The sequence below is a fragment of the Pongo pygmaeus genome, chromosome 2 (assembly GCF_028885625.2).
Source record: "Pongo pygmaeus isolate AG05252 chromosome 2, NHGRI_mPonPyg2-v2.0_pri, whole genome shotgun sequence".
NCBI lineage: Eukaryota > Metazoa > Chordata > Mammalia > Primates > Hominidae > Pongo > Pongo pygmaeus.
Genome location: NC_085930.1, coordinates 98,627,659 through 98,655,546, shown reverse-complemented (window position 1 = coordinate 98,655,546; position 27,888 = coordinate 98,627,659). Strand labels below are relative to the sequence as shown.

General features: G+C 43.6%; 1 protein-coding gene and 1 long non-coding RNA gene across 2 annotated transcripts in view; one reads left to right on the top strand and one right to left on the bottom strand.

Moving 5' to 3' along the window:
• The window catches only part of CACNA2D3 (calcium voltage-gated channel auxiliary subunit alpha2delta 3), a 924,385-nt gene that overhangs the window by 728,916 nt on the left and 167,581 nt on the right, over positions 1–27,888 (top strand). The window contains exons 19-27 of the mRNA XM_054481187.2: positions 4,392–4,463; positions 4,724–4,785; positions 6,170–6,237; positions 10,654–10,699; positions 10,862–10,959; positions 13,367–13,460; positions 16,749–16,844; positions 22,152–22,273; positions 25,132–25,212. Of these exons, the coding sequence (XP_054337162.2) occupies positions 4,392–4,463; positions 4,724–4,785; positions 6,170–6,237; positions 10,654–10,699; positions 10,862–10,959; positions 13,367–13,460; positions 16,749–16,844; positions 22,152–22,273; positions 25,132–25,212 (739 nt within the window). The remainder of the gene's footprint in view (positions 1–4,391; positions 4,464–4,723; positions 4,786–6,169; positions 6,238–10,653; positions 10,700–10,861; positions 10,960–13,366; positions 13,461–16,748; positions 16,845–22,151; positions 22,274–25,131; positions 25,213–27,888) is intronic.
• Positions 4–26,598, bottom strand: LOC129033132 (uncharacterized). Its single transcript, XR_008501546.1, has 7 exons — positions 26,503–26,598; positions 22,069–22,361; positions 20,009–20,151; positions 4,077–4,318; positions 2,408–2,546; positions 1,660–1,702; positions 4–1,100 (listed from the first exon to the last, which is right to left on the bottom strand). It is a non-coding gene; the product is annotated as an uncharacterized LOC129033132 (long non-coding RNA).

Genomic DNA, 27,888 nt, shown 5'->3' with positions numbered 1-27,888 from the left:
GTTCATGAGTGAACTTATTTATTTATCACAGTGAACCTATGAAATGGGTGTTTTATCTCCATTTTACAGGTGAGGAAACTGAGGCAGAGAATGGATGTAATGGCCTAAGGACATAGAGTGTGGATTCCAACTCAGGCAGTCTGGCCCACAGAGCCGTGCTCTTGACACTTGGATATTCCGTGGAGAGAGCCCTTAAGTCCTTGAGTCCAGGAGTCCTCGAAGACTCTATTTCAGTGACACATAGTATATGGGTTATCCTCCTCTGGGGGTGCAGAAAAGATAGGGAGTGCCTTGCACATAGTAGCTGCTAAACAGATGTTGGTCTGCATGGTATTGTGAATACTACCCCATAGATGCTACTTTGAATCTAACTACAATCCCTTCTGTTGTGGTATAAGCCTTTTTTCCCCTACTACCCTCTAGGCAACTACATTGCTTCATACCCACGATGACTCTGATGGAAAATTTCTCCGGAGTCTTTTTTGCCCGAAGCCCTATAAGGCAAAAAAGTCCTGGGGCATATTTCTGAGACCTTAGTCCATTTATTTGATTCTTTTTTATACCCTTCCCAGAGTGTCTCTCCAGCTCATGCTTGAGCTCTGGACACCCAAACTAAGCACAACACTCCCCCACCCCCTCCAAACCCAGGCTGACACATAGGGGAGGAGGAAGAGAGAGAGAACGTTGTACAGGTTCTCCATGCCCAAGTCTGTTTTCCTACACTGGTTGAATGCTTGCTTGGGAATGACAGACCTGTTTATCCACTGTGTCTCCCTTCCTCTTTAAACTGCCAGCTTGTCTGTGGTTGCATGTCATTAGGGGCTTAGAAATGCAGGCTGCCTGTGCGCCAGAAAAGGTGAGGCTCACGTTCTAATGTGGACAATGAGCCACCATTAGGAGCACGAGCTATCATTCCATAATCATACACACAACTTAAGGTGGCCAGTGAATCTCTGGGGAAAGCTTCCTTAATGAGCTGTAACATGGCCGATCATAGTAGCAGGCTAACAATGAAACAGGAAACATGGCTTCCAGCTGTAATGAGGTTGGCAGGAAAGTGGGTGCTTTGAGTAGTTATCCAAGCAGCTTCAGCTTCAGCACTGCAGAAGAGAGACAGATTCACCAGGGGCTCTGGAGAAGCACATCTGAACTGGACAATTTAGGGCCCAGGGGAAAGGCTGGTTCCCAGAGAGCGGAGAGGCTGATCACTGTCGCCAGATGAGTATTTTCAGCTTGAGGAGATTTTATCTTTTATTTTATTGAGTACGCTGTGGTACAAGCTGCTTTAATGTCCACTGCATTACCACACTTGCGGATGCTTGATATCTGATATGGAAAAATCAAGGTATGCCACTGATGTTTTAATTTGCCTTTCTCTGACTATGTGTTAAGTTGAACAGCTGCACATGGGGTTTTTAATGACTACATAATATGCTAACATATGGGCACATCAAAACTTGTTTGGAAATTTTCCTCTGCCAGGCCGTTTGCATTTTTCCAGTTGTTCACTGTTGTAAATCCAGGCAGTGGCAAGTTCAAAGCAGTGAACATCATGCCCTCCCCACCCTAGGTGGGGACTGATTGCATTGCTCTTCCCCATCACTTTGGCCTGTGCTTAGGACTCCTCTGCCGTCCTTACAACCTAGGGGTGCCACTCACTGTGATTCTGGGCAAGTTGCTCCTCTTCTCAAGCTGCAGCCTCCTAAGATAAAAAGGGGACATTTCTAGAATTTTCCAGCCTCACAATGCTGTATTCTCATAGGACAGTCTATTAAGTCATCAAACTCCCTTTCCTCCTCTGGCAAGGAGGACAGAAAACCACCTTCCTGTCAACCCTAGATCATAGTACTTAGAGCTTGTAGAAGAGTCTGCCAGGAAGTTAGGACCTCAGAATATGACGTGGTCAATTTTTAAAACATTTTATTTGGTTTTTAAAAAGCTCAGAAATAATATATGATTTTTATATTAATGCTATAAAATATTTAATGTTGTCCAAGTGCTTTCTCTTCTGATTTGGGAAGCAGAGGTTAAGAGCATGGGCTTAAGAGGCAGAGGCCTCGTTACCCTGGGCAAACTTCTTATCTGTGCCTATTTCTCCACCTGTAAAATGGAGATAATAACAGCACCTCTGAAGATAAGTTTGAGGGGTTTAAAATCTGTGCCTGACACACAGTAAGAGCTCAGTAAGAGCTCAGTAAACAGTATCTCTCAGTAGTATCTGAATTTCATAGGAATCTGATGACCTCCGTTTTTATAGCACCTGACAGGATCCCTGGGGTCTGGGAGTCCTCACTCATGAACACTTTAGACAGAATGAATGAAACAGGAAGAAAGTGAGCCACAGAGAGGTCACGGGACAGCTGGCTTGTGTCAGTGGCAAAACTTGAACATTGATATCGTGGTTTACCTCTTTACCTGGGGCTGTCTCCCTTTCAGTCTGTGCAAACCTACAGGCAGTTAAAAGCAGCAATTTTCAATGTGGGGAGCTGGAGGAGAGGTCACAAAATCCATTTAGTGGTTCATGAGCAACATAGCAACGAAATCTACTAAAATAGGAGATAGAGAGGGGCTCATCAGAGTAAGATGTATTTCTTACATGGCTCAAAGTCAAAAAAGTTCGGAAAACATTGAGCTTGGGCATCTGCCTCAAGCAAACTCAAGTCCAAATCCTGATGCCTTAAGCTACTGAAAGGTGTCTGACACTAAGTGAAAATGAGGAAGATGGTAATGAGGATGACGATGATACAGATGCTGTTGACTGTGGTGTTGATGATGATGGAGGATAGCTAGCATGTATTGAGTGCTTAGGAGGCACCAGGCACTCTTCTAAATATTGACTTGTCAGTCCTCACTACAACTTAATGAGATGGGTGCTGGCATTAGTTCCATTTTTCAGAAGAGGAAACTGAGTCACAGAGATGGTAAGTGATCGAGATACCCAAGATCATAAAGCTCTGGCTCCAGAGTCCATTCCTTAACTGCAGTGCCATTCTGCCTCACAAGTAGGTTCAATAAATATAACCTGTTTTCGTTATGATTTAAGAAAAGGGCAAGACTAAAGGAGGCATCAGTGACCCTGGCCTTGGACATTCCCAGACCCCCATGTTGATTGTTCTGTGCTACTGGGAGTTGGGGGTGGAGTGGCATGGAGACACAGCGGGGCTTACCTAATCTCTAGTTTGCCTGGGGAATGTGAGAGGAGAAGGTCCCAAATGGCTTTAGGCAGGCACCAGAAAGAGGAAAAATGAAAACCATGTTAAAGATAAATCGAGTCGTTCTTAAAAGTTAGAAAGTAGACTTAATTAGGACCAGCTCTCCCTGTCCAAAACCACAAAAGTTAAAATGGGAAAATATTTCCAGAAATGCCTATTATGTGTTGTTAAAAAAATATCTAGAGTAAAATATATGTTTTATTTTATACCTGCCTCCAGCTAAAAATTATGCCTTTACTCACTCACACAGAAGATGAGAATGCAAACCCAAATCTAGACAGCCTCGAATCAAATTTAGGTTGTTTGCTAGTGTTGCAGTTTTCTATCGGCCAGATCTTACTCAAGCTCCTCAAAGGAGAAAAGAGGAGAAAAGATGAAAAAGACAAGAGAGGGGTGGGGAGAGAGCCTTTCCTGACAGGCTGTGGCATGTCAGCGTTTGCTCCTATTCCATTAACTGGCCTTCTCTGTCGTCTTGCCTTGGTGCCCATTACGGCACATCTTTCATCACTGCGTCTGCTGTCCTCCTCTGAACTCATGGAAGGGCCACATGTAATTAGATGAGGTCAGCTGGGGGTGGGGGAGGAGAGCCAGGCTCGCTGCTCCCAAACAGGACCTCCAAAAATCAGATACAGGGTCACTCCTGTTCACTGCCTCATCAGCAAGGTCATTAATTGGCCCAGATTTCTCAGAGAGCATTTAAAGATGATTCATCTTAGGAAAGGCTAACCCCTGTCTTTCAAATGCTTGGCCTTTTTTTTTTCTTCTTCTTCTTTTTAACTACTGTGTAGGAAAACGTCTTTAACTCGATTAAGTTTTGAAAAGTGATTTCTCCATGACAAATCAGTACCCTTTTTGAAAACGTACCTTGTCCCCAGAGACATTCTTGCTCTGCGTTTTAGCGGGTCTCCAGGAGTTCACTTTCTGACTCCCGGGATTCATCAGTATTGTTATTGTCCTGAAGTTTACACGAGCTCCCCAAATTGAAGATGAAGGTCATTTATTTATTGTTGTTAGCCTGTCTCCCATTGTACATGAGCAGTTGGGTGTTTATTCTTCAGAAGCTCTGTTTTCGAGGTGTAAGTTCAATATGGAGGCTCCACTGCACACTGAGGATGCAAGGTGTCCAGATTACATGATAACCCAGGGAAGAACTAACATACTTTTCTTTTATCATTTTAGTTGAGAAATGCTATGGTGAATCGAAAGACGGGGAAGTTTTCCATGGAGGTGAAGAAGACAGTGGACAAAGGGGTACATTTTTCTCAAACATTTTTGCCGCTTAATTTAAAACAAACCACTGTGAAAAATTAGCTTTGAAAGCTATATCTGGAATAAATATCTTTCGCTGAGATCATTTTTCTCTTGTCTTTACTTATCTCAAACAAGATTCATGTAGTACTGTTAACCTGATCATAGTGTGTCCATTTATTTTTATTTATTTCTGAAGACTTCACTTAGCAGACTAACCATGTTTTCTTTTCTCTACGACTTTTTTTTTTTTTTCAATCTAGAAACGGGTTTTGGTGATGACAAATGACTACTATTATACAGACATCAAGGGTACTCCTTTCAGGTAGAGCTGACCATAATACATGGACATTCCATCAGACCCATCAGTTGTGTTTGTACAAAACCTGCTGACACTCTCAGAGCTCATCATCTGAAGATAACCAAACACCCTGCCAAAAGGCTGGAAAGAGTGAGGAAGGGGCTTTTCCCAGGCTGCTTTTGTTTTCCAGAACGGGGGGAGATGGTTCAGGCTCACCTAGGAGAACTCACTCAATCTGCCATGGCTTTGCATCTCATTGTCAAGCAAATATGCTTTGGGGGTTCCCGCTAAGGGTGAAGACAAGTGCAGAGGGTTACCAGGGTCCTTAACCATTGAACTTGCTGCTTTGTGAGTTCCATTTCACCTTTTATTTCCATGACCAAAAAAACAATCCTTCAAACCTGGAGGTGGCATATCCATCCCTACATGTTGTGCCTCTGTTTCCATTTCTCTGAACTGTCCTTGTGTGCTTGTCTACTTTTGAATCCTGTTGTTTCTCTTTGTAACAGTCCTGAAAAATGGCTTTGCCTCATTGCTGCTTTCAGATGTGTATGTAGCATTCTAAAGTTTCCCACTACTATTAACTTAGTGTTGTAATTCGTTTTGTAAAAAATTATTTCAGTAAGCCTGCTTCATGTTCCTGAACTGGCGTCTCAGAGCTAAGGAGAGAAGGAGTTTACTGACTGTAGAATAATCTGAAAAATAAATTCTAGCATTGTTGTCCTAAACTGCCAAGGATCATGGGTGGATTCCATGTGGAACCAGGAGCAAACAAGGAACACATGAGCTGCTAAGTGGGTTTGCCAAATAGTCTCTCTAAAGTAAGAGACTATGTTTTAAAAACATAGTCTCTTGCTTTTGACAAAAACGGAGTGGATCTTAAATCAAGCCAGTGAGTGTGAAAAACCTATTAGACTAGGGAGAGGATTGGGCAAAGAAGCCTGCAACACAGTAATGCGGTTACACTCATGTAGTAGTGGAAGTTTTTGTTTTTGCCCTTGAGAAGGGGTCAATTTCCCAAGTCCCAAACTCTAGGGGCTGGAGAGACCCATCTCTGGCTGAATGCAGGGCAAGGGTGTATAAAGAGCAGGATGCGTGGTCCTTGGGAGGGCATCTGAGAGAAGGGCTTGCTGGAAGGGCGAGCAGTTTGCCACAACTCTGAAAACACAAAGAGTAGCCAATTGCTGCTGGCATTTCCAATCAGAAATTACTTTGAAGCAGCTGACTGAACCTAAGAAAAACCAACATCAGTGATAATCAGTGGGGTTTTGAAAGTAAACGGTTAGAAAAATTGTTTACAGATCATAAAATGGAAATGTGAAAAAATGGAAAATTAAAAAATGTTAGCCCACAAGTCTATTCGAGTTGATGCCAGGGATTTCAAGATCTGCTTTGTCTCTCTGCACAGTTTAGGTGTGGCGCTTTCCAGAGGTCATGGGAAATATTTCTTCCGAGGGAATGTAACCATCGAAGAAGGTAAGATACTGCCTGGCTTGTCTTATCCTTTGGTGTGGGAAGAAAGCTCGAGAGCCAGCTTTTGAGTTAGCCGAAGAACTTGTTCATCTGTCCACACCTCTGACCAGTCCCTTGGACATTCCACTCAAATGAATGCCTACTTGATATTCTTAATACCTTTCTTCTTCCCTGGTGTGCCTAGATTTCAGAATGGCAGGAGTTCTGATTCATGGTTGTGATTTAATTTACTTATATTCTGCTTTCATCCACAATGCTGTTGACTGTGAGTTACTCATAGTCAACAGCTTTGGGGATGAAAGCAGAATATCAGTAAATAGGAATCATCCCTCAGCTATATTCTTCTCATACACAAAAATCAGCACTTGGGAGAAATACAAATTTATGAAATAACTCATGCCCAGGGGAAACCATGAAAACAGAGATATGAGAGCCTTAGTCTCTCTGACACAGTTGAGCCATGTATTTCACTTGTGTTTCACGGCAGCCCTGGCCCAAAGGGAAATGTGACCATTTAAATGATTTACTTAGGTCAGAGGGAGTAAGTAGCACCTTGAAGTTCCCAGACCCTCTTATCTTCATAAAGCACAGAGGCACAGTAAACTCTCGGTAAACAGGAGCAGTTGTTATAGCTCTTTAAATTTTAAAATTGCTGTCACACGTGCTATCCTTTTCATCTGCCAACTCCCTAGTAGTTCAGAGAGGTTACCTGTCCCAGCATTAGGAGCTCACAGGGGTGGTGGACATTGTTTCTGAAGGGCCCCACTCCCTGAGTGGCCTTGAGTGACTCACTTGCAGCTCATTAGGTTTTGCACGTCCACAGAGAAGGAGTGGGCCCAGAACAGTAGTCTTTCTGGATGTCCATAGGGAGGACAGCCGGGAATGGGAAGGTCAATTATAAGCCAAGTTTCAATTGGTCAGAACTGATTACACATGTATGTGGTGAGTTTCCAGAAGCTGGGCCATCCACTGCACCCTCAGGTGATGCCACAGGGCGTGAGGAAGGAGATGGATGCTCCCTGAGACGCCAAACCCCTAGATAGCCTCTGGTTTACTGCCGATGGTCCCTGCCTGTGTTGTTTCAGGGATGTTGGTTTGTGCTTCCCAAGTGCTTGTGAGATCGTATGGGGGCAGAAAGGAGAGTAGAGAGGCTTACTGTGAGCTGGGCAGAACCCAGAGTGTGCCCACCAAACAGCTAACCGTGTGGTCTCTCTTCCCAGAGACATGCCAGAGAACACAGGCAACTCTGTGACTTGAGCAAGACACTCTGCAGGATGTATTTTCAGGATCATGTTTTCACTTCTAGAATCTTCTGCCTCCGTGGGCCATGTTGGTTCTGTGGACATCACTGCCCATGAAGCCAGAAAATTCATGTCTAAGCCATGTGAGGTCAAGCTGAAGAAACAACTCATGGTCAGAACAATAGAAGGAGAGGTTATTAAGAGATTAATTGCCTCTCATGGGTCTGCTCCCTTGGTCAGTCCTCAGTACATGGGCCTGTCCCTCCCTTCCTCTCTCTCTCTCTCTCTCACACACACACACACACACACACACACACACACACGCATGGAGACACAGATACACACAGTTGTTTTGCATTGTCTTTTGGATTCTTTTTCAGTCACTATCTTCCTGTATGTTCCACAGCTGTGTGGCTAAGCAGTCACATAGAATTTCAGAGCTAACTGTAACCACTATGCAAGAAATTAGCTCAAATCCTCAGCAAGGGGGAGAGTGGCTGCTTATCCACCCAAATGAGGTCATATCTTCCTCTCTCTGTTGGTCCTCTGTAAATAAAAAGACTGACAATCCTGCCAGCTTTGCTGAGTAATAGAACTTAAGAAAGCTGCTTCCCCTTGGGCCAAATAGTAGAGGATCTTGTCATCTCTCTAGGAGCCATGGTGTGTTATTGTTCTCTTCTGTTCTTGGAGAGGGAAGGAGTTCCTTGGGGTTGGCAACCATACTTCTATAGGATCTTCAATAAGGAATAACTCCCTACAGAATGTAGGAATTTTCCACACGCTTTGCCAATGCCAGAGATTAAAAAGGTGGCAAATAGGTAGCTTTTGCTCAAAAATATAAAAAGTAATTACCAAGATTGAAGGTGTGGGCTATAATTCTACCTGCTGAAATTGTTTCTCTTATGAATCTTTTAATCTTTTTCAACACTTTGTATCTTTTTTTTTTTTTTGTGATGGAGTCTTGCTCTGTTGTTCAGGCTGGAGTGCAATGGTGTGATCTCAGCTCACTGCAACCTCCACCATCTCCTGGATTCAGGTGGTTCTCCTGCCTCAGCCTCCTGAGTAGCTGGGATTACAGGAGCGTGCCACCATGCCCAGCTAATTTTTGTATTTTTAGTAGAGACAGGGCTTCACCATGTTGGTTAGGCTGGTCTTGAACTCCTGACCTCGTGATCCACCTTCCTCGGCCTCCAAAAGTGCTGGGGTTACAGGTGTGAGCCACCGCGCCTATCCACTTTGTATCTTTTATATGTATTGCACATGATAATTGTTCAACAGATTAGAGCTTATGTCATTATTGTCAGCAGTTCCAATCATCAGTGGATATGATTTTTATCAGAAGGACCAACGTCAGAGGTGAGAGAATTAGAGAACAATTAAATTTCCTTGGTTCCCTAGGAACCCAGAGAAGAAGCAGTCAAAAAGATCTTCCCGATAGATCTCATCTTTTCTGAGTGTCATTTATAGGTCCTGTGAAATATAGCCAGAGACGATTTTGTGAATGAGGTTGGGAGGATGGGAACTGCAACTAGAAAAAGACTTGATGCTCTTAACCCAATTTTCTGGGAAGGTACAGCCCCTTCTCAGGGCCTTTGCACTTGTTATTCCTTCTGCCATGAGCACCCTTCTTGCCACCTACGTGACTTTTCCTTTCCTCATTCAGGTCAGTTTCTCAGTGAAGCCTTTCCTGACCTCCATAGTTACAATGGAATCTCTCTCTCTCTCTCTCTCTCCCCCTTCAACCCTCCTTATCTCTTGGTCCTCCCTGTTCTTATTCCATGTTCTCTTTTCCTTTTTAGCCCCTGCTACCATCTGATATTCTCTAAAGTTGAATTTTAATATAATTTACTATCTCTTTTCTGCCCCTAGAAATTAAATACAATGAAGGCAGTAATTTTTGTCTTGTTTTTTTCACTGCTATATTCTCAGGGCCTAGAATCATACGTGGCATATAGCAGATGCTCAGTCAACGTATGGAAGAAAGGAAGGAATGGGAGGAGGGCAAAAGGAAGGAAGGAAAGTTGTTTGGTTGGGAAGAAGGAAAGGAAAAAAAGAAGAAAGGCTGCACAGATAGATGGATTGCACTAGGGACTAATCCCTATCCCATTTAACTGTTTTCTGGCACTTGTGAGTTATGCAGTATTACTTGTATCTCATGGTAGATATAACTCAAAGAGCTGACATGACATCCCCAAGGTCATTCAGCCTGTAGGGGTTGGAGCCTGAGTATGCCCACTTGCATCACATGCAATGATGTTCATTCTAATGTGTTCTCTACTTTCTGTAAAATCAAGCAGAATTGTGTGATAGGTCTAGTATTTTGCTACTTCTTTTATAGATTTGTGTTTGAGAAGGCAACTGGAGTCCTGAGTGCAGTAAGATAATATCAGTCATTTAAGAAACTAACTTCCCAAAACAGGCTATAAGCATCATGGGAGTTCCCGAGGTCATCATTCAGAAGTGTATGTCTGCTGATAACCCATTAAGATCAAGCCACGTGAAAGTGCAATGAAACAGTTATCCTTGCAGAGTTAGGATGGTCTGGAACCTTCTATAAAAACTTCCAGATTCCATGCAAGCCCCAGCTCCCCTAGTTTCCTTCCCAGGCGGATGACCGTTTTCACTTAGGATCCTGTAACAACTAGTAATCTTTGCTGCTCAAAAACAGTTGAGTATTGACGACTTCATATTGTTCACCCTATGATTTCACCCTCACAACCACACATCAATTAGGGACTATTATTCCTGCTTTTCACAGAAAGAAACTGACATTTAGAGAAGTAAAATAACCTGTTGACATCACACAGGAGGTCAGTGGCCTAGCCTGGTTCCCAACTCGGACTAAATGGAGCACCAGAGAGAGTGTTTCTAACAGTCCTGTTAAACTTCTCCCTCCGGACTCATTTGTGTATCCTCTATCTTCAAGGGGTTAAGGTTTGCCTGGGATGAACAGCCAGGGAAGGTGGCAGTGCTGGGCTGAGTGAGGTAGAGATGGGGAGAGAGTCCTGCCTGGAAGGGAACTCGTTTATTTTGCTCAGAGTCCCTGCTCCAAGGCAGGTCCCTTAGGGTTGATGTCTACCCTTAACCCACCCCGCAGCCCTACCCTAGAATATTTGAAGCACACAGGAGGACCAGGTGAGTGGTACTTACTCATGAACCCCTTCTCCTTGACCCCCAGGCCTGCATGACTTAGAACATCCCGATGTGTCCTTGGCAGATGAATGGTAAGAATTAAACCATCCCTCCTTGACCATGGCGTCCTTCATTGCCCTCTGTGATTCCACATGGTTTGTGCTCCCTTGCCCAATTTTCCTGATTCCAAGGCAAAGGAAGCAGATGCTGTAAATATTGACATGCTCTTGTTTTGGGCCATGTCATGTTCTTAGGTCCTACTGCAACACTGACCTACACCCTGAGCACCGCCATCTGTCTCAGTTAGAAGCGATTAAGCTCTACCTAAAAGGCAAAGAACCTCTGCTCCAGTGTGAGTATGCTTTCAAAAGTGTGCTGTGCCTTCAGGGGTGATGGTGGGGAATGAACTCAAAACATTTTTTGGCCTCAGTTGTTAAGGGAAGCTTTGCTTTGGCAGAGATTACCAGTCACATGAAATCCAATCAAATATCTGCTTCCTGTAGGAACAGGAGAAAGAATGTGGATTATGGAAAATTGCACAGAATCCCCAATCCTGATTTAGCTGTTTGCATTGGGCTTTGTCCCCTTCTGAACCATTTAGTCAAGCAACTGAATAGGATGAAAATGTTACAACTGGGAAGGGACTGTAAATATTTGCTTATCTCCCTTATTTTGCAAATGAGAAACCAAGGCTGGAAGTAGGATTGTGCCTCATTCAAGGCTATATCTAGATCTCCTGGTTCTCCCAAGAGTAGGGTCACTATGGGGACACGTAGCCTCTCAGTGTGGTACATGCTGAGTGTCCTGCCTACCAAGCATCCCCTTCTAGGGGAGTTCAGTGAGTAGGAAATCTCTCAGCTGGTGCAAAAGAGGGAAGAGCAGCGGCAGCCCTGGATGTCCCTCAAAAGCAGGAGCAGACCCTATACTCTCACAGGATAGCTCCAGTAGCTACAGTTTGGACAGGGGGAGAGCCACCAAAACTCATCATGATATCTGCCCCCACCTCTAACAAGCATCATGTATTCAATGACCTGAAAAGTGTTTTACATAAGTAATCCTATGAGAGGTGTAAGGAGATTATCCAGCTACTAAACGACATCTCGATAGAATGGATTTACTTTTTGGGATATGCCCTGGTGGGGAAAGGATCAGATGGACATCCTGTGAGCCCAGTGTGTCATTGTCTTTGACTTTTTAGGGACATATTTAAAAAACAAAAGTATAGAGACGATATGAATAATACATTTGTGGTCACCATCCAGCTTTATGCAGTCTTAATATTTTGCCATACTTACTCCAGATGCTTTTTAAGGAATGAGACATTATAGAGAAAGTTGAAGCCCCTTGGTCCCTGCTCAGCCTCATTTCCCTCCCAAAGAGAATGACCTTCTGTATTTGTTTATTATTCTCGATAATTTAATGCTATTCATACTTATGTAGGTATCTATAAACAATATGTAGCATTAATTTTATTATTTTAAAATATAAAACTTTATGGTATATTGTATGAATTACTATATATTATAATACATACAATATGTGCATAAAATATATATGTACTACAACTTGTGTTTTCACCCATTATATTTTTGAAATTTGTGTTGATCATTTAGCTTTAACGCATTTATTTGCATTACTATACAGAATTCCACTACATAACTTAATATATTCATTGTCTTACTGATGATAAGTTATTTCTAGCTTTTGCTTTTCAGCAAAGCTCTTTTTTTTTTTTTTTTTTTTTTTTTTTGCCCCCAGTCAAGGTGAGGACTGTCCTGTCCCATGTGATAATTAGTTGTCCTCCTCTGCAGAGTGATTTGAGAGTTCTGGGTTGCCTCTCCTAGACTTACCATATCCTCTCATTCCTTGGCCTCTTCCACAGAGCTCTACCAAGAGTCCCTTTGGATGGGAACAGACATTTTCCTTTAAAATGAAACAATTCTTGGCCGAGCGTGGTGGCTCATGCCTGTAATCCCAGCACTTTGGAAGGCTGATTCAGGCAGATCATTTGAGGTCAGGAGTTTGAGACTAACCTGGCCAACATGGTAAAACCCCATCTCTACTGAAAATACAAAAATTAGCCAGGTGGTAGTGGCCTGTGCCTGTAATCCCAGCTACTTGGGAGGCTGAGGTAGGAGACTGGCTTGAGCCTGAGAGGCAGAGGTTGTTGTGAGCCAAGATTGTACTACTGCACTCCAGTCTGGGTGACAGAGTGAGACCGTGTCTCAAAAAAATAAACAAATAAATAAAAATAAATAAAATGAAACAATTCTTAAAAAGAAGGAATCACAAAATAAGAATCCCAGTGGTTATTAAGTTATAGTATCTCTTTCCCATGTGACAACAGGCTGAGAATTTCAGGGTGCTAAAGAATTTCAGTTTTAGGAGAGGACAGAGATGGGGATGATGACAGCCAAGTGTTCAAGGAGTACTGGCTTCTGGTCTCCAAATCTGGGACTCAGCCTGCTGGTCCATGGCAGGAACCACGAGATGAGGTGAGAAAGCAAGAAACTGAAGTGTGAGACACCCAAGGCTCTCAGTTGACTACCTTCTTGCCCAAATGCTTTGGAGGCTCCTGTGTTGCAGGCATACCAGGTGTCAGAACTGTTTCATATTTTCAACTAGTGGGAACTTAACTCATAAAGCAACATGCCGCATGAGAAAGTAGCCTGCAGACACTGCACAATGAGCCCATGAGTGCCTCTCATGCCGCTCTTCCAGCCCTGCCGAAGCATCCTCTTGTCTGTCCCTCCCAACAGGTGATAAAGAATTGATCCAAGAAGTCCTTTTTGACGCCGTGGTGAGTGCCCCCATTGAAGCGTATTGGACCAGCCTGGCCCTCAACAAATCTGAGTAAGTGGTTACACGTGTCCTGCTTTCATGGCCATTTCCTCACCAACACTCCGAAATATGGTTATGGTTTAAAGAACTAAACTGTTTTAGGAGCCTGGTGTTAAAGTTCTTTAATTTTCCCCCAAGCTCCAAACCACAAGAGCTAGAGCAGATTAGTGGCTCGGGCTTGGATGGCAAGCTCCTGGCTTTGACATATAATTTGTTTGAGTTTTAACGTTACATGAAATTTGGTACGCTGAGGTAGGGTGACACTTCCGAGAGAGAGGGAGGTGGAAGGGAACTTCGTTTCCTGCCTCGCCACAGCTCTCTCTACTTTGCAGTCTTGAGGGAGCTTGGGATCTGGGCCAGGTTAGGTTGTGAGTAGGACGGAGAAGTGAGAGCTCAATTTCATAGGGTGTCAGATATAACCCTGTGGTTTTATTTCTGAAGTGGAGGGTGGAGGGCTGTGGGGAAGGCTGTGGTAGTTGATGTCAAAGACTAGGATGAGAACTGCTTTAGCAGCTTATTATTATTTCTTTACTATTATTAATTTAAGTAGACTATTAAAGATTAAAAAGAAAAGGAAGAACCATTCCTTTTCCCTTATATCTTCATGTGTTACATGATTCATTTCTCTCCACTTTTCTGTTCTTCCTTAGTTCATTCTCTCATTTTATCTTCCCTTCTATCCTGTTTCCCTCCATTTTTCTATTCAATAGTTCATTCCCTCATTGTATCTTCCCTTGCATCCTGACATTCATTCTGTTCTCATTTTCATTCATTCACTCATCAAGTCTTGACTGTGTGTCTGTTATGTGCCAGACTCTGAGCGAGGTGTTGGGGAAATGGATAGAAACCACACAGATAGAACCCTTAACATCGTGGCACCTGTGGTATATAGTGTACTGTATTATTAAGAATCATAACTGCTTTGAAGGAAAAGTAAAGACACATAAAGTGTAACAGATCTAAAGTGGAGGAGGAAGATGGGAACTAGTTCAGGGTTCGGGCAGCATTCCAGGAACAGCATGTACAAAGGCCTTGAGATGAGAAAGCATTTGACACATTGGAGGAATTTAAAGGAGGTGGACACAGCTGACATATAGAGGATAGGCTGGAAGATGTCAGAGGATGGGGCTGCAGAGGGGCCGCATGGCTTGGGAACTTGGGAGTCAGGTTAAGGATTTTGGATTTTATACTCAGAGCATTAGAAGATCACTGAAGGATTTTAAGAAGGGGAAGAAAATGATCAGATTTTCATTTCACAAAAAGCTCTCTGTTGCTGTGTGGAGAACAGAGGGTGATGGGGTAAGAACAATAGTAAAGGTTCCTACAGTTTTCCCAAGGATTCATGACTTGGACCCGGGCAGTGGGCACAGAGAGAAGAGGTCCACTTGTGGCTTGCTTCAGAGGCAAGGTCCCCAGGAATTGATGATGGGTTTGTTGTGGAGGGTAGGGAGGTTGAGCCATCAAGGATCATTCCCAGGTTTATATCATGAGCTGTTGGGCAGACAGTGCTATTTGCTAACACAAGAGACACTGGGGGAGGATCAGGTTTAGGGCTGGGCATGGCCAGTCTCTCTTCTAGACATCATGAGCTTAAAAGGACTGAAAGTCTCCCAAATGGAGATGTCAGGTAGGCTGTTTAGTATGCAAATCTGGAGCCCCAGAGAGACTGCCATTTTCATTATTAGGGGTGTCTTTGAACTGCTTGCCTTCATGGCATGGATCTTATTTCCTGGGAAGCTGGCAACGAATTGAGCCTTTCCAGGGGTTTCTTTCTCTAGTGAACCTTGTAGTGTTTCTTTTCGGCTCTCATGAAACTCAAAATCTTGAGTAAAGGTTGCTGATTCATTCCTAACACATACTAAAGATTTCCAAAATGGTAACTTGCTTTGTAGTCCACCATCTGTAACTGATTGGACAGCCTGGCTTTCCGATTTGCTGTAGGCTACAAGCAGAAATGCATAGTGTTGGTTTTTATTCAGCCCTTAAATACTTAAAGGTAGCATCCACCACTTTGACTTTCATCAAAGATCAACTAACCAAATGACCTTACTTTGAAGATAACGTGGAGAATACTTTGGATCAAATTACTGGTAGCATTTAGGACAGAGAAACAAGCTCAAGAATTGGTGTTCTCTTCATACATTTATTGTAGGATAAAATTATGTGTTTGTGGACCAGGCATGGTGGCTCACACCTGTAATCCCAGCACTTTGGGAGGCCGAGGTGGGCAGATCACAAGGTCAGGAGATCAAGACCATCCTGGCTAACACAGTGAAACGCCGTCTCTACTAAAAATACAAAAAATTAGCCGGGCGTGGTGGTGGGCACCTGTAGTCCCAGCTACTCGGGAGGCTGAGGCAGGAGAATGGCGTGAACCCGGGAGGTGGAGCTTGCAGTGAGCCGAGATAGTGCCATTGCACTCCAGCCTGGGCAACACAGCCAGACTCCGTCTCAAAAAAAAAAAGAAACAAAGAAAAAAATATTATGTGTTTGTGAAGAAAGGCCATTTGCTTTTTGCATAGGAGAAATATACCTTGCAAATCTCCTAAAGAACACACTCAAGCATATAAAATTTGCCTTGGAAGTTGAAACAAAATGATATTTAGTGAATTTTTATATTAGTTTTCCTTGCCAAGGCCGTTCTTAGAGTTCCTATGTGTAGCCTCCTTACAGAGCTATTGGAAGAAGCCATTTCTTTACACATCTCTTTGGGGTTGGTGGTGAGAATAAGGCCTGTGATTTGGTAGAAGTGATAAGCTGGTGCCCCTACAACTGTGTGGATGTCAAAACCAATTCCAACTATGTGGAATTCCAGGCTGTGGGATGCTGCAAACTTGGTTCCATGGCTCAGGTGCTTTAATGGCAGATTCCACAAATGATCTCAAGACCAAGAATAAACTTGGTAGCTTTAATGCAAAAAGCTAGTCCTAAGCCCTAATTAGCTAGTCCTTCCCATTCTTAGCCTGATCTCTTTGAACTTGCACCCAGAACCTCGAAATAAAGATGTGTGTATGGTTGGAAGTAGATTTTTTTCACATGCTGCTTTTGTTGGCAGGAGGTTCTTCATTTTTCCTGCAAGTATTACTGTGAAAACTTTTGTAAGGGATACAAGTTGGCAATCTGTGCTTGTGTGTGTGTGTGTATGTGTGTGTGTGTGTGTGTGTGTGTTTCTGTAACTTCTTTTAAAGTTCAAGTTTCAAAACTACTATTTGGTAAAAACATTCTGTGAGTCTTAAAATGCAATGCATTATCTGCTTGCTGTCTAGAGGCTTCCCCCTGACGTCCGTTGTTCTGTTTCAGGAATTCTGACAAGGGCGTGGAGGTTGCCTTCCTCGGCACTCGCACGGGCCTCTCCAGAATCAACCTGTTTGTCGGGGCTGAGCAGCTCACCAATCAGTAAGTAGGAGGGATCTTCTACAGGGGCCCAGGGAGCTCCTGAAATGGAACATTCAAAGGGAAGCTTATTTCATTTCTTGATTCCACTACTGGTAGAAACATAATTTAGGCCACCCCAGGCCTATTGAGATTTTTCCTCTCTGTTCTACCATGCGAGCCCCAGCATGTGCTTTCACCTGCCTGTTAGCCCTTCCACCACCCTTTGTTCCTCACGCTTGTTGGCTTCTGTCCACTGTCCTGGAGTCCTCTCCCGCCCTGATGAGTCATTTCAGAACTCTGGGAGGTGGTGCGGCTGCTGGAGGAGCCGCCAGAGGGAGGAAACATTCATCTCCTAACAAATGGCTTCAGGGTGTTCAGCTGTTCTGCAGCTATGCTGAGGAATTCATGCCTGTACAAAAATCAGTGTTCCAAGTCCTGTTTGTTTGTTTATATTTTACTAATAAACCTCTGCCTCTGTGCTTAGCCTGAGGGGCTGCAGAGCTCCACACCCAGGAGTGGGCCCTCTGGGGATGCTGGGGTTTGACAGTGTCTCCTTGGACTTCCAAAGAGACCTGGATGAATGGTGGGCAGAGAGTTTCCAGGTCTAGTACCCAGATGCTCAGCCCCTGTGTCTTCAGAGAACCACGGGCCCTTAACTCATCAAATTGGTGTTTCACCAGTGCTAGTAGGTAGACTGTGAAGTCTTTTCTCAGTCTGTTAATAAGTTTTTTCTATTTCTTTTCTCTGAAGCAAGAGAGATTGTTAAGACATGGACAAATGGGTCCCAAGATTCAGAAAGTTTGAGAGTGGTTTGCAAGTGTATGTGTGAGTTCAGAGGTTACCACAGAACATTATACTCCCAACCTTCAGGGTACCTGGAGGTGAATAACCAAGCCACAGGGTAGCTGCCAATTTGAGAGGGGTTGGCTCATCAGGGGTCCAAGGAGGCGGTGCTTCCTTGGAGCTTGACAGTGCTGTTTGCCTCTGCTAGATGAGGCCCTGACACCCACCATATAACCTTACAAAACCAAGTCTGTTAAATGACAGATGAATCAATGTTTAGATATTTTAAGAGACTGGCTTTGAATTCTGTTCCAGGACTTTGACCTTCTTGATATTCACATTTATCATCTATGAAGTTTGATTATAGTTGCAACTTGATTTTTAAAGCCTTTTTTAAGCGTTTTACCCCACAGGCAATTGTTTTTCCAGAGGGCAAGTTCCTGGGAAGGACTAGAGGTGCTGAGATACATATTGCCTTCTCTTGTTAGGATCCAGATAGGCAAGGGGAGACAAGGGAATTCATTTTCTAATACTCAATGAGAAAGTCTGCTGCTGGCATTGAGACTGAAACAAGCAAAGCTGCAAAGCAGTAACAATAAAACATGATACCTTGCTGGTCTGATAACTGTGTTATTGTGACGGATTTAAAAGACAAAGGGCCACAGTAAGGATGCTGGGAGGTGTACCTGGCTTATCTTACTGGGGTATCTTCATTCTGTCTACCTGAAAAGTGAGAGCAATGATCTCTTTCGGTTACTGTGAAGATCAAAAAAAATTACGGATGAGCTGGGCACAGTGGCTCACGCCTGTAATCCCAGAACTTTGGGAGGCCAAGGCAGGCAGATCACTTGAGGTCAGGAGTTCGAGACCAGCCTGGTCAACATGGTGAAACCCTGTCTGTACTAAAAATACAAAAATTAGCCGGGCATGGTGGCACACACCTGTAATCCCAGCTACTCGGGAGGCTGAGGTAGGAGAATCACTTGAACCTGGGAGGTGAAGGTTGTAGTGAGCTGAGATCGCACCACTGCACTCCAGCCTGGGCAACAGAGTGAGACTTTGTCTCAAAAAAAAAATTTTTTTTTTAATGGATGGAAAATTTCTTCGGGAAGCTAAAAATTCCTACAACTGTGTGTTCTATTCTTTGTGGCATTACATGACCCACAGAGTGGGTACTCATAGACAATTTGGATGGATGAAATCTGTCTTCAAGAAACTCCTATCATTGCTTCATATAGAGGCACCTTGACATCTATTGTCTTAGGGTCTTACCTGCCTGTCCCCTCCCATCAAATGGTATTTGTCAAGATCCAGCTATTTGGATACACTCTCTAAGCCAGGCTTAGAAAGTTTTTAGCATTTCTGACTTTTGGTTTAGTTTTTGCTTTTGACTAGGGCATGAAAGGCAGAGCTTAAAGTATTGGGCAGAGACCTTGATAATATAAAGTTGCTACCCTGCAATTATCTCATACTATCATCAGTCTGCTACACTGAGATTTCATCCCATACCCCTGCCACCTGCATTTGGAAGTAGGTCAATTATACTGAAACTTGGCCATCACCCCCAATAGTTATAATACATTCTGTACCTTCAGTACGACCTCTCACATCACATGCATATAGCATCCAGTGACATTAGCCTTCACTGCGTACAGCCTTAAGTTTAGAAGATGACCACTTTACTCCTGCCCTTTCAACCACCGAGAGCAAAAGAGCTCTTGGGCTTTGAGAATCCCATATATTTGTTAGAGCCTGTTTTCTGTGTCCATAACACTCTTTCACATATGGTGTTATATAATTCTGATACAACCCTGCTAAAGTGCAGCGTTTTTATTGTTCCCATTTTGTAGATGAGTAAATGGGGGTCAGAGACTCAATTACTCACTCAGAGTCACCCAGTTCTTCCCAGAACCTAGACCAGCCTGACACACCACTGCAATAGCTCCTAGTATCCAGGAGGAGACTTTCACCTTACCCAGAAGGATTTTTCTTCCTGAAGAACATTTTTGGGATTCTGTAAAATCAGGTCGCTCCTTCCTGTTTCCTCCAGAATCACTGCCTAGTAGTTGGCAGAGGCCTCCAGCATTTCCCAGCAACTCAGTCCTTTCACATTGACACCAGGGCTAATGGGGATCAAGTGCTGCAGACTCCTGCTGGCTGCCCTGGGTGCCAGCACTGTCCTGGGCAGCAGGGCACTGGACACCCAGATGTGCAGCATTCCAGATCTATTGCCAGCCACCCCCAAAGCCTGAATGTCACTGTGTTAAGTGAGGACCACTTCATACCTTCTAACCAAGCTACCGTCTCATCTACCATGACTCTGGAAAGAGGCCCCCTGTGGCACCGTTAACCTGTGCTGCATAGACAGGGCACCTCTTAGCTGTAATGACCACTGAACACACCTGCTGGGAGTGCAAACACCTTCTGTTCAGCCATGGCTGCACCTGTGACCCAGGGTAGAAAGCAGCAATGCATCCTGCCATGAGTCAGGCAACAGAGGCTCCTCCTCACACCGTCCAGGTCAGGTTTATGAAGAATTTCATGTCTAGCGAAAGAAACGAAAAGGCTAAAATTTCAGTATTCCTGAAGCCTGATGACTTTCAGATTAGGAAACATTACCACTGAATACAGCAGCACAAGGAAGAGCTTATCTACCAAGATGAGCCTGGAAGTCCTGACCTCCAGCATTCTAGATAGCACAGGGGATCTCTGCACTTTCTTAATCTTGCACATGACTCCAAAGTTGGCCTTGGCCTTGGCCTTCCGAATGAGAGAAGAGTGCTTTGTAAAAATTTTTCTTTTAAACATTTTTAATTTCTGGAGAGTCATTTTGTCAATAAGAGTCAAGATCAAATGCAAGCAGCTATGCTATGTCAGACCATTTTTGACCTACAATTACCAGTTCTAGTAGCACAAAATTTTATAGCAGTATTAACAAAGTAGAGCCCTTATAGAGATGGCCATACAGACAAAGGAACTTAAACAAATTGAGAAATTTTGTTTTTGAAGATATAGGAAATTGTGTTTAATACTGGAGAAGCTCTTATCTGGATATGAAATTAGATTTTTCTTGTGATCATTAAGCATACACCAAGCACCTGCTGAGAGCCGGGCCCTGGGAATATTGAGAAGAGGAAGGTCCTAGACCTTAGAAAGGAGTTAGGACATGCTAGTACAAGTTACAGGGAGGTAGATTCCAGAGCTATCTAAGAACCTGAAGGGTGACCTCCAAGGGCATGGGCCTCTTCTCCAAAAGTGGGCACACCATCTTTGGTAGAGGTGAAGGGAACCCTGGTTAGACACACCCTGCAACTACAGAATGCTTTCCTGAACTGGGTGCCAAGTTCAGGAAACCAACCAGTTACAACTTAGCATGAAAATTTCTGTCCATGGTCCTTGCGATCCAACTCTCTGCTGCAAACTGCAGGGTTGAAAGTGGTGCCATTTCTGCTTCAACTCATGGGCTCTTCCCTACCTATATGTTGTCCCCTGATTGGTCTCCCTTCCGGAAAAATGTCTGCAGCAGACTGTGGCCTAACCAGGCAGTCACTCCCCCACTCCCCGAGTTGCACCATATCAGCCAAGATGAGGCGCTTCAGGTGCTGGAGAGCACATGTGACTCTCTAGAGGGATGTCAGGTCAATAATCATGCACGGGGACTTGAGTATGCTTAAGGCTCTGTGAAGAGTGCACAAATGTGAACATATCTCCTGTCCTCAGAGATCTTGGGAGGTCTGGAGAGGGGATATGATGATTGTGCAGGCCAAAAAATAAAAGGCTATAAGAAAGTTACCAACATTGTGGGGGCCCAGGGTGTGGCAAGAGCTTGCATGTGTTTCTGTGGATTCATGGGGTAGATGGTAGATGAGGCGCACTTTGAAAATGAGTGTGATTTTGAGAGGAAGAGATGGAAAGAAGAATGCACCTAGCCTTCCTGATAGACAAGCTCTCTGCCCAAAAGGCAGGGAGTCAGTGGAGGGCGGGGATGCACACAGGGGGCCTGAGCAGGCCTGTTTGTCCAGAGAGGAGGCAGGCAAGGGAAGAAGGTGCAAAGATCTCAGTGTGGGCTCACATTTACTTCCTTTGCACTTCTTCTGAGAAGCGTGTTTACCTTCTTTACACTTGCTCTAAGAGGAATGAAATCTACTTAAGAAGTTGATTCTCCCAAGGGTATGAGTATATGTGTGTGAGTTTTAAAGCTAGACAAAGCTTTCTGGTTTAGAGGGGACATCCTTGGGTTTTCTGATAGGATTTCTGTAGGCTTTGTTTGTTTGCTTGGCTTCAGACTTTAAGACAATTAGTTCACTAGATACACAAGGAAAAATCATTTTACCCACTCAGAATTTGACTCCCAGAGCTCTGCAAGATATTTTTGAGTAATCTGGGGTGCCCTGTGTTAAGTGAGGCCACCTGTATACTGAGAAAGACAAGTTGGGGTTCTAAAAGTGAACACTGGTTTTACCTGATGAAGGCTGTCGGGATGCTCCAGGCCCACCTTTACTCTGCTGAGTGATGCACATTCTTCTGATTCTTTTCCACTTCAAGGGACTTCCTGAAAGCTGGCGACAAGGAGAACATTTTTAACGCAGACCATTTCCCTCTCTGGTACCGAAGAGCTGCTGAGCAGATTCCAGGGAGCTTTGTCTACTCGATCCCGTTCAGCACTGGTGGGTACCCTTGTTAGAGGCGGGCTTTTTCTGTCTGGTCCAGTGGGTCCGGGCATTGTGTGCAGGGTGTTGGGGAGCTGCCTGAATGCTGAAAGGAACCAAATTCAACCCTCAGAGCCAGTGCTGAATATTGGGTCAGCCCTGAACCAGTGACCTGTTCCATAAGAGTAATAGCCTCAAAGAAAAGGAAGGTTTTCCCTTTACCAAATTATGTAAATGTATTTCAGGAAGCAGGGCTGATGTTTTGCACCCTATGGGATTTTAATACACAGTTGTCAGTCAGTTTTTTTAAATGTAGTCATGGCCCCACTTAGAGAAAATTCAAGCATCCCTTGCCAGAACCTTCAGTGAGTCACATCCGTGCAGAGGTCCACTGTTCCCCATTTGAACTAAATTGATTTAAATTGATATGCCGGACTAAGGACTGACTTTGTATAACCATGTGCTCTCTTGACAGGAGCCTGCAGTTACCAATGACAGGCATGTAGCCAATTAGTTTTTCAGTCGTAAGAGTTTATGACATGATAGTATAAAAAATTAAAGTCACCTGCCTCCAAAAAGAACTGAGTGCTGTCTTATTTCCACCAGTTTTGGAAGCAAAACATACTGGAAATGCTTTAGTTTTCCTCTTTTTTTTTTTTTTTCTTGCCTCATGCATCTGGTATTTTGGGTGCTCACTGTATACTGCTTATTGCAGAAACTTGAGAGATGAACAGATCCTAGTTCTGTACACTTGGGTTGCTCTGGAAAGTTCAATCTGTACTTATATTTTACATATATCAGTTCCTTTCATATTAATCTTCTACAAATATTCCTAACTCAGTCCTAAGGGAAGTTCTCCAGGGTTTGTGCCCAATCCCCCTCCCTAAGGCTTGGTGCTTTCTCATTTCCATGACTGAAAATGTTTTCAGAAAGGGTGCTTTTGAAATTTGTAGTAAACAAAGAGTGCTCTTATAATTGGTTGAATGGGCTCATTAGGAAGACAGTCCCTCATCAGTGGACATATTTAAGGAGAGGCTGAATGTTATTGATGAGATTCTTTGCTGGTTGGGATTTCAGACTAGATTATCTGTTAGATTCTTTTCAGGTCTAAGGTTCTTTGGGTCTGTGCTCCTTTGCTGATAGACCTGTGTGTGTGCCTGCCTGTAGTTATGTGTGCTTTCTCAAATATAAATTTCCAGGTGTCTGAAACTCGCTCGCTTGCTTCTTTTCTTTTCTTCCTTCCTTCCTTCCTTCCTTTCTTTTTCTTTCTTTTCTTTTCTTTTCTTTCTTTCTGTCTCTCTGTCTTTTTTTTGAGACAGAATCTTGCTCCGTCACCCAGGTTGGAGTGCAGTGGCATGATCTTGGTTCACTGCAACCTCTGCCTTCTGGGTTCAAGCGATTTTCCTGCCTCAGCCTCCTGAGTAGCTGGGATTACAGGCACCCGCCACCATACCCAGCTAATGTCTGTATTTTTAGTAGAGATGGGGTTTCACCATGTTGGCCAGGCTGGTCTCTAACTGCTGACCTGAAGTGATCCACCCTCCTTGGCTTCCCAAAGTGCTGGGACCGTGCCTGGCCTGAAGCTCTTTCTTTATGCTTGTCTGCACCACACTTTATTGCTGAAAATGTCAAGAGACAGTGAACTTTTTCATTCTGCTGCAGACCTATGAATAATAACATTGTCTTCTATCAAGCAATCTCTTAAGACTTCCTTGTCACAGTCCTCTAAAGAAAAATAATAGAACTGAGCTTGCTGTTCTTCTGATTCTGGAATCATCGAGTTAACTAAAGCTGTTGTTGGATTGGTTTTTGGTAACTGGGATTTTCACCAAACTTTTAATGTAATGGTATAATGAAGTGAGTTTACCTTGTTCATGACAAAGTTACAGATGATGTAACATCTTAGGACATTTTATAACCCCCTTAGAGTCAGGGAAAATCTTAAAAATCACCAACTACAAGTCTCTGTGGTGGACCTCCCTCTGTGGTGGAGCTCTCTCTAATTTTTTCTGCTGTGTATTGAATACCTGTACAAACTAGAAAAGAAACTAGTTTTTATTGCTGCTTAAACTTGGGCCAGGAGAAAATTTCTCATTGCTTTGGTCCTAAGTGTATTCAAATTCAGGTTTGACTTTTCCCTGCTTCTCAATTCAATTGGATTTCATCCAACTCACATTCATTGAGCACCTTTTAGCAAGTGGGCATTGGACTAAATTATTAACTCCAGGCATTCAGAATTTGTGCTCAGTATCTTTTAATTCATGGATATTGGAACCATTGCTGGTAATTGAAAATCTCTTAATACTAATGCCATATTGTTACCAGAATAATAATAGTTTGGAGTGAAGATTATGCTCTAGCTCTATCCCTGTTTAGAATAATTTTGCCTAGAAAAACTGAGCTCCAAATTACAATTTTATAGATCAGTAAAGATTTAACCAATGAATCAGAGCTAAAGTTGCCAACTTGTAAAATAATTTCAAAGCCCTCATACAGCTCTTCATGGTTATATTTAGACAGGCAGTGTAAATATGACCACTGACACAAGTAAACACTGCAATTTGAAACCACAGATTACCAAAAAATGTGGTCCCTCAATGGTGGTCAATGGTTTCGATGTGAAGAGGCTGGATGTTCCCCAGTGCACTGGTGGTCATAACTCAACTCGCTGATTCCTTCAGCTGGGAGGACTCGCAGCACTGCACTCATGGCCTGGCAGCGTAGGCAGAGCATCCACACCTGAGAGGACTCTGGGGCCTGGGACCGAGCCCCAGAACAATTTGCAGAATTGGTGACTGTAGACCGATATGATTACTCTCTTAACGTGTACACTGTAATTATCTTCATTTTTGTTGTGGTGTTTTTTCTTTTCACAGGACCAGTCAATAAAAGCAATGTGGTGACAGCGAGTACATCCATCCAGCTCCTGGATGAACGGAAATCTCCTGTGGTGGCAGGTAAATAATTGATTCAATCCATGAAGACAAAGTAAGCATGGCGCCCATTCATCCAGCCAGTGGGCTACTTCTGCGAGGCACGCTTATCCTCCAAAAAGGTTTTCAAAGGAGAAAACAATTTTAAATTACTTCCTTCTCAGCTTGGTGTCATCTCCTTCAAACCAAGACTCTGACAGCTGGTGGTGGTTGATGTGAAAACAGAAAACTTTCCCAGGGTTTCTATCCTTAAACTCTGAGCCAGTAAGAAATTGTCAGTACGTGCCGAGGAGAATTTCTTGATGGTAGGTAGCATGTTCATTCAAAGTAAACTCCAGATCTCCAGCTTCTGTGTCATTAGGATGACAGTGGGCATACAAGGAAATTGCAGGTTTGTTTTAGGCAAACACAAACTGAAATGTGCCCTTCTCCAGAGAGACTGAGATTTTCATCCCCCTAATCTCCCTGGGGAATTAGAGTTAGCTGTATCTGCAGGTGCTGGGTTTGGGACCAGGGGAAAGCCAAAATATTATATGACTGAGAGTCTTGAATTGTCAAAGAAATCCCGTTTCTGGCTTTTTCCATTTCTCTCACTTTTTAGGAGTGTCAGCAGCTGTCTGTGGATGGCTAGGGGCTTTCATTGGTGGCATTTGGCCTAAAGTGCTGGCAACTACCAAAAAGCCCTCTTTGAAGACAAATGCTGACATAAAAACAAGGCCCGAGGGTGTGTCTGGCACATGGTTTATTCTGATCATTTTGGAGCCATTGGTTGATGGGTGGGTGATATGCTCCAAGCACCATCCTGGTATTGGCTGGGTTTACTAAAGAGAGTGATTTTTGTTTTCCAGCAGTCTCCCTCAATAAGTTGTACTTTAGGGTGACTTAACATCCACTTCTGTGTCTTCACACACTGAATATTTGTGGGAAGGAGTACAGATGGAGCAGATGGAGGAGACCTGTTTGAAGTGGTTGTTCTTTGGCGAGGAAATACTGCTCTTTTCCCCCTACTTTATTTCTGACTTGGCCTATGTATAATTGTATTAGTAGGGTTGAAAGATCTGGGGATAGTTGCCCTGGTTATTCCTGAGTTACTGGGTATGACAAGGATGACAGCCTTATGTATCTGACCTGTGGCTCATCTTGAACTAAGCAGACCTATTCTTAATCAGCCAGGAGATATGGGCTCTGAGGATTCACAGTTGCTGTCTTCAAATTTTGTCACTTAATGTCTCATGTTCCTTGAGGAAAGTGGGAGACAGGATCATTTAACTCAACAAGATTTACTTATGCTTAAAGGAAGTCAGCCTTGCTTACCTCCAGGCTGGTCCAGCGAGCTAATTCTGAAGGCATGTTATCTCCCGGGAGCTGAGGCACATGCAGCAGCTGTCAAAGACATGGTCTGGCCAGAATATCTGGTTGTCTGTTAAAAAGAAATTTAAAAATTTCTTTTTAAAACCCTTTCTTTGGGTTTCTAGTTTAGTCATCATGAAGGATGATCCCTAAGGTCACTGTGCCTGTTCCAGCCACCTCTGTCCAAGTTTACAAACTATGCTCACATGTTTCCAAATGCCTTACATTTCGTAAATGCCTATTTGGCTGAGTGTGGGTGAAACGTGGTCTGAGCCTGAACACTGTGTATCCAGTCTAGAGAAGAACGTGCACTTTCCAAATGCTATGCCAGTCTATTGTCGAGTTGCATCGCTGGCCGTAGACCACAGGCAGGTCACGAGACACAGTTTGGTCCACCCTGAGTGGGTGGAGAAGGCACCCTCCTATTTACTGCTTCTCTGCGTATGCCAAATGGCCCCCATTTTCAGAAGAGAATTACAGAGCAAGGCCAAGAAGCAAGGTCATTTAGAGAACCGTATTTAGTCCTTACCTTTTAGAATTGGTGACTATTAACCTTTTTCAAACTTTGGTAGACATAAGATAAAACAGAATTGCTTGGTTTTGATGTTGAAGGCTGCTGTGGATGCAGCCCCACGAAGGCAGTGACCTCAAGAAGACCTCTCTGTCTCCAAAAACAGAGCGGCCTCTTCAGCACCCCCTCCCCAAGTTTTCCTGACTCTGACTCAACCATCATGCCACTGTGTGATTAGGTTTGGTCACTTTCCTCTGTGTATTTTCCTCAAATTAAGTAGACACTGTTTACCACTTTAAAATTAAAAAGGCCATTTTAATTGGGGAAGAAGCCTTGTTTTGGCAGATGAAGATGAATATGTGAGCAGGCTTTTCTCCCATCTGTGTGCCCCAACAGCAGATGGGAGACAGCCGACTGGCAGGAATGTTAGGTTTCAATGAAATCCTTGTGTTAAAGTGGAACTCTTCTGAAAGAAGAGGTGTACAGCTATGCAAATAATTATCGAGGACTCCTTGGAAAGGCCAGCTTCGCTCCCAGGCCTGACCTGGTCATTTCATGTTCATTGGCTATATATGTCTGGGGTAGAAAGAGGTTTTTTTGTTTCATTTTCTTGTTTTTTGTTTTATTCTCTTCTTTCTCTTTTGTGTGTTTTCTTTTTTAAACAAAAACATTTAGATACTCATCTGTCAATGACACCTTTGAAGAAAGGCCAGTCAGACTGGGCAAGATTCCATTTGTACACCAGCCTTGGTGCATAAATGGGCCCCATCCATCTTCCCGGCCTATGACATTGCTTACAGTCCTTCTCTTGAGAAGCCTGCCAACTCTCCAGCTGCCAC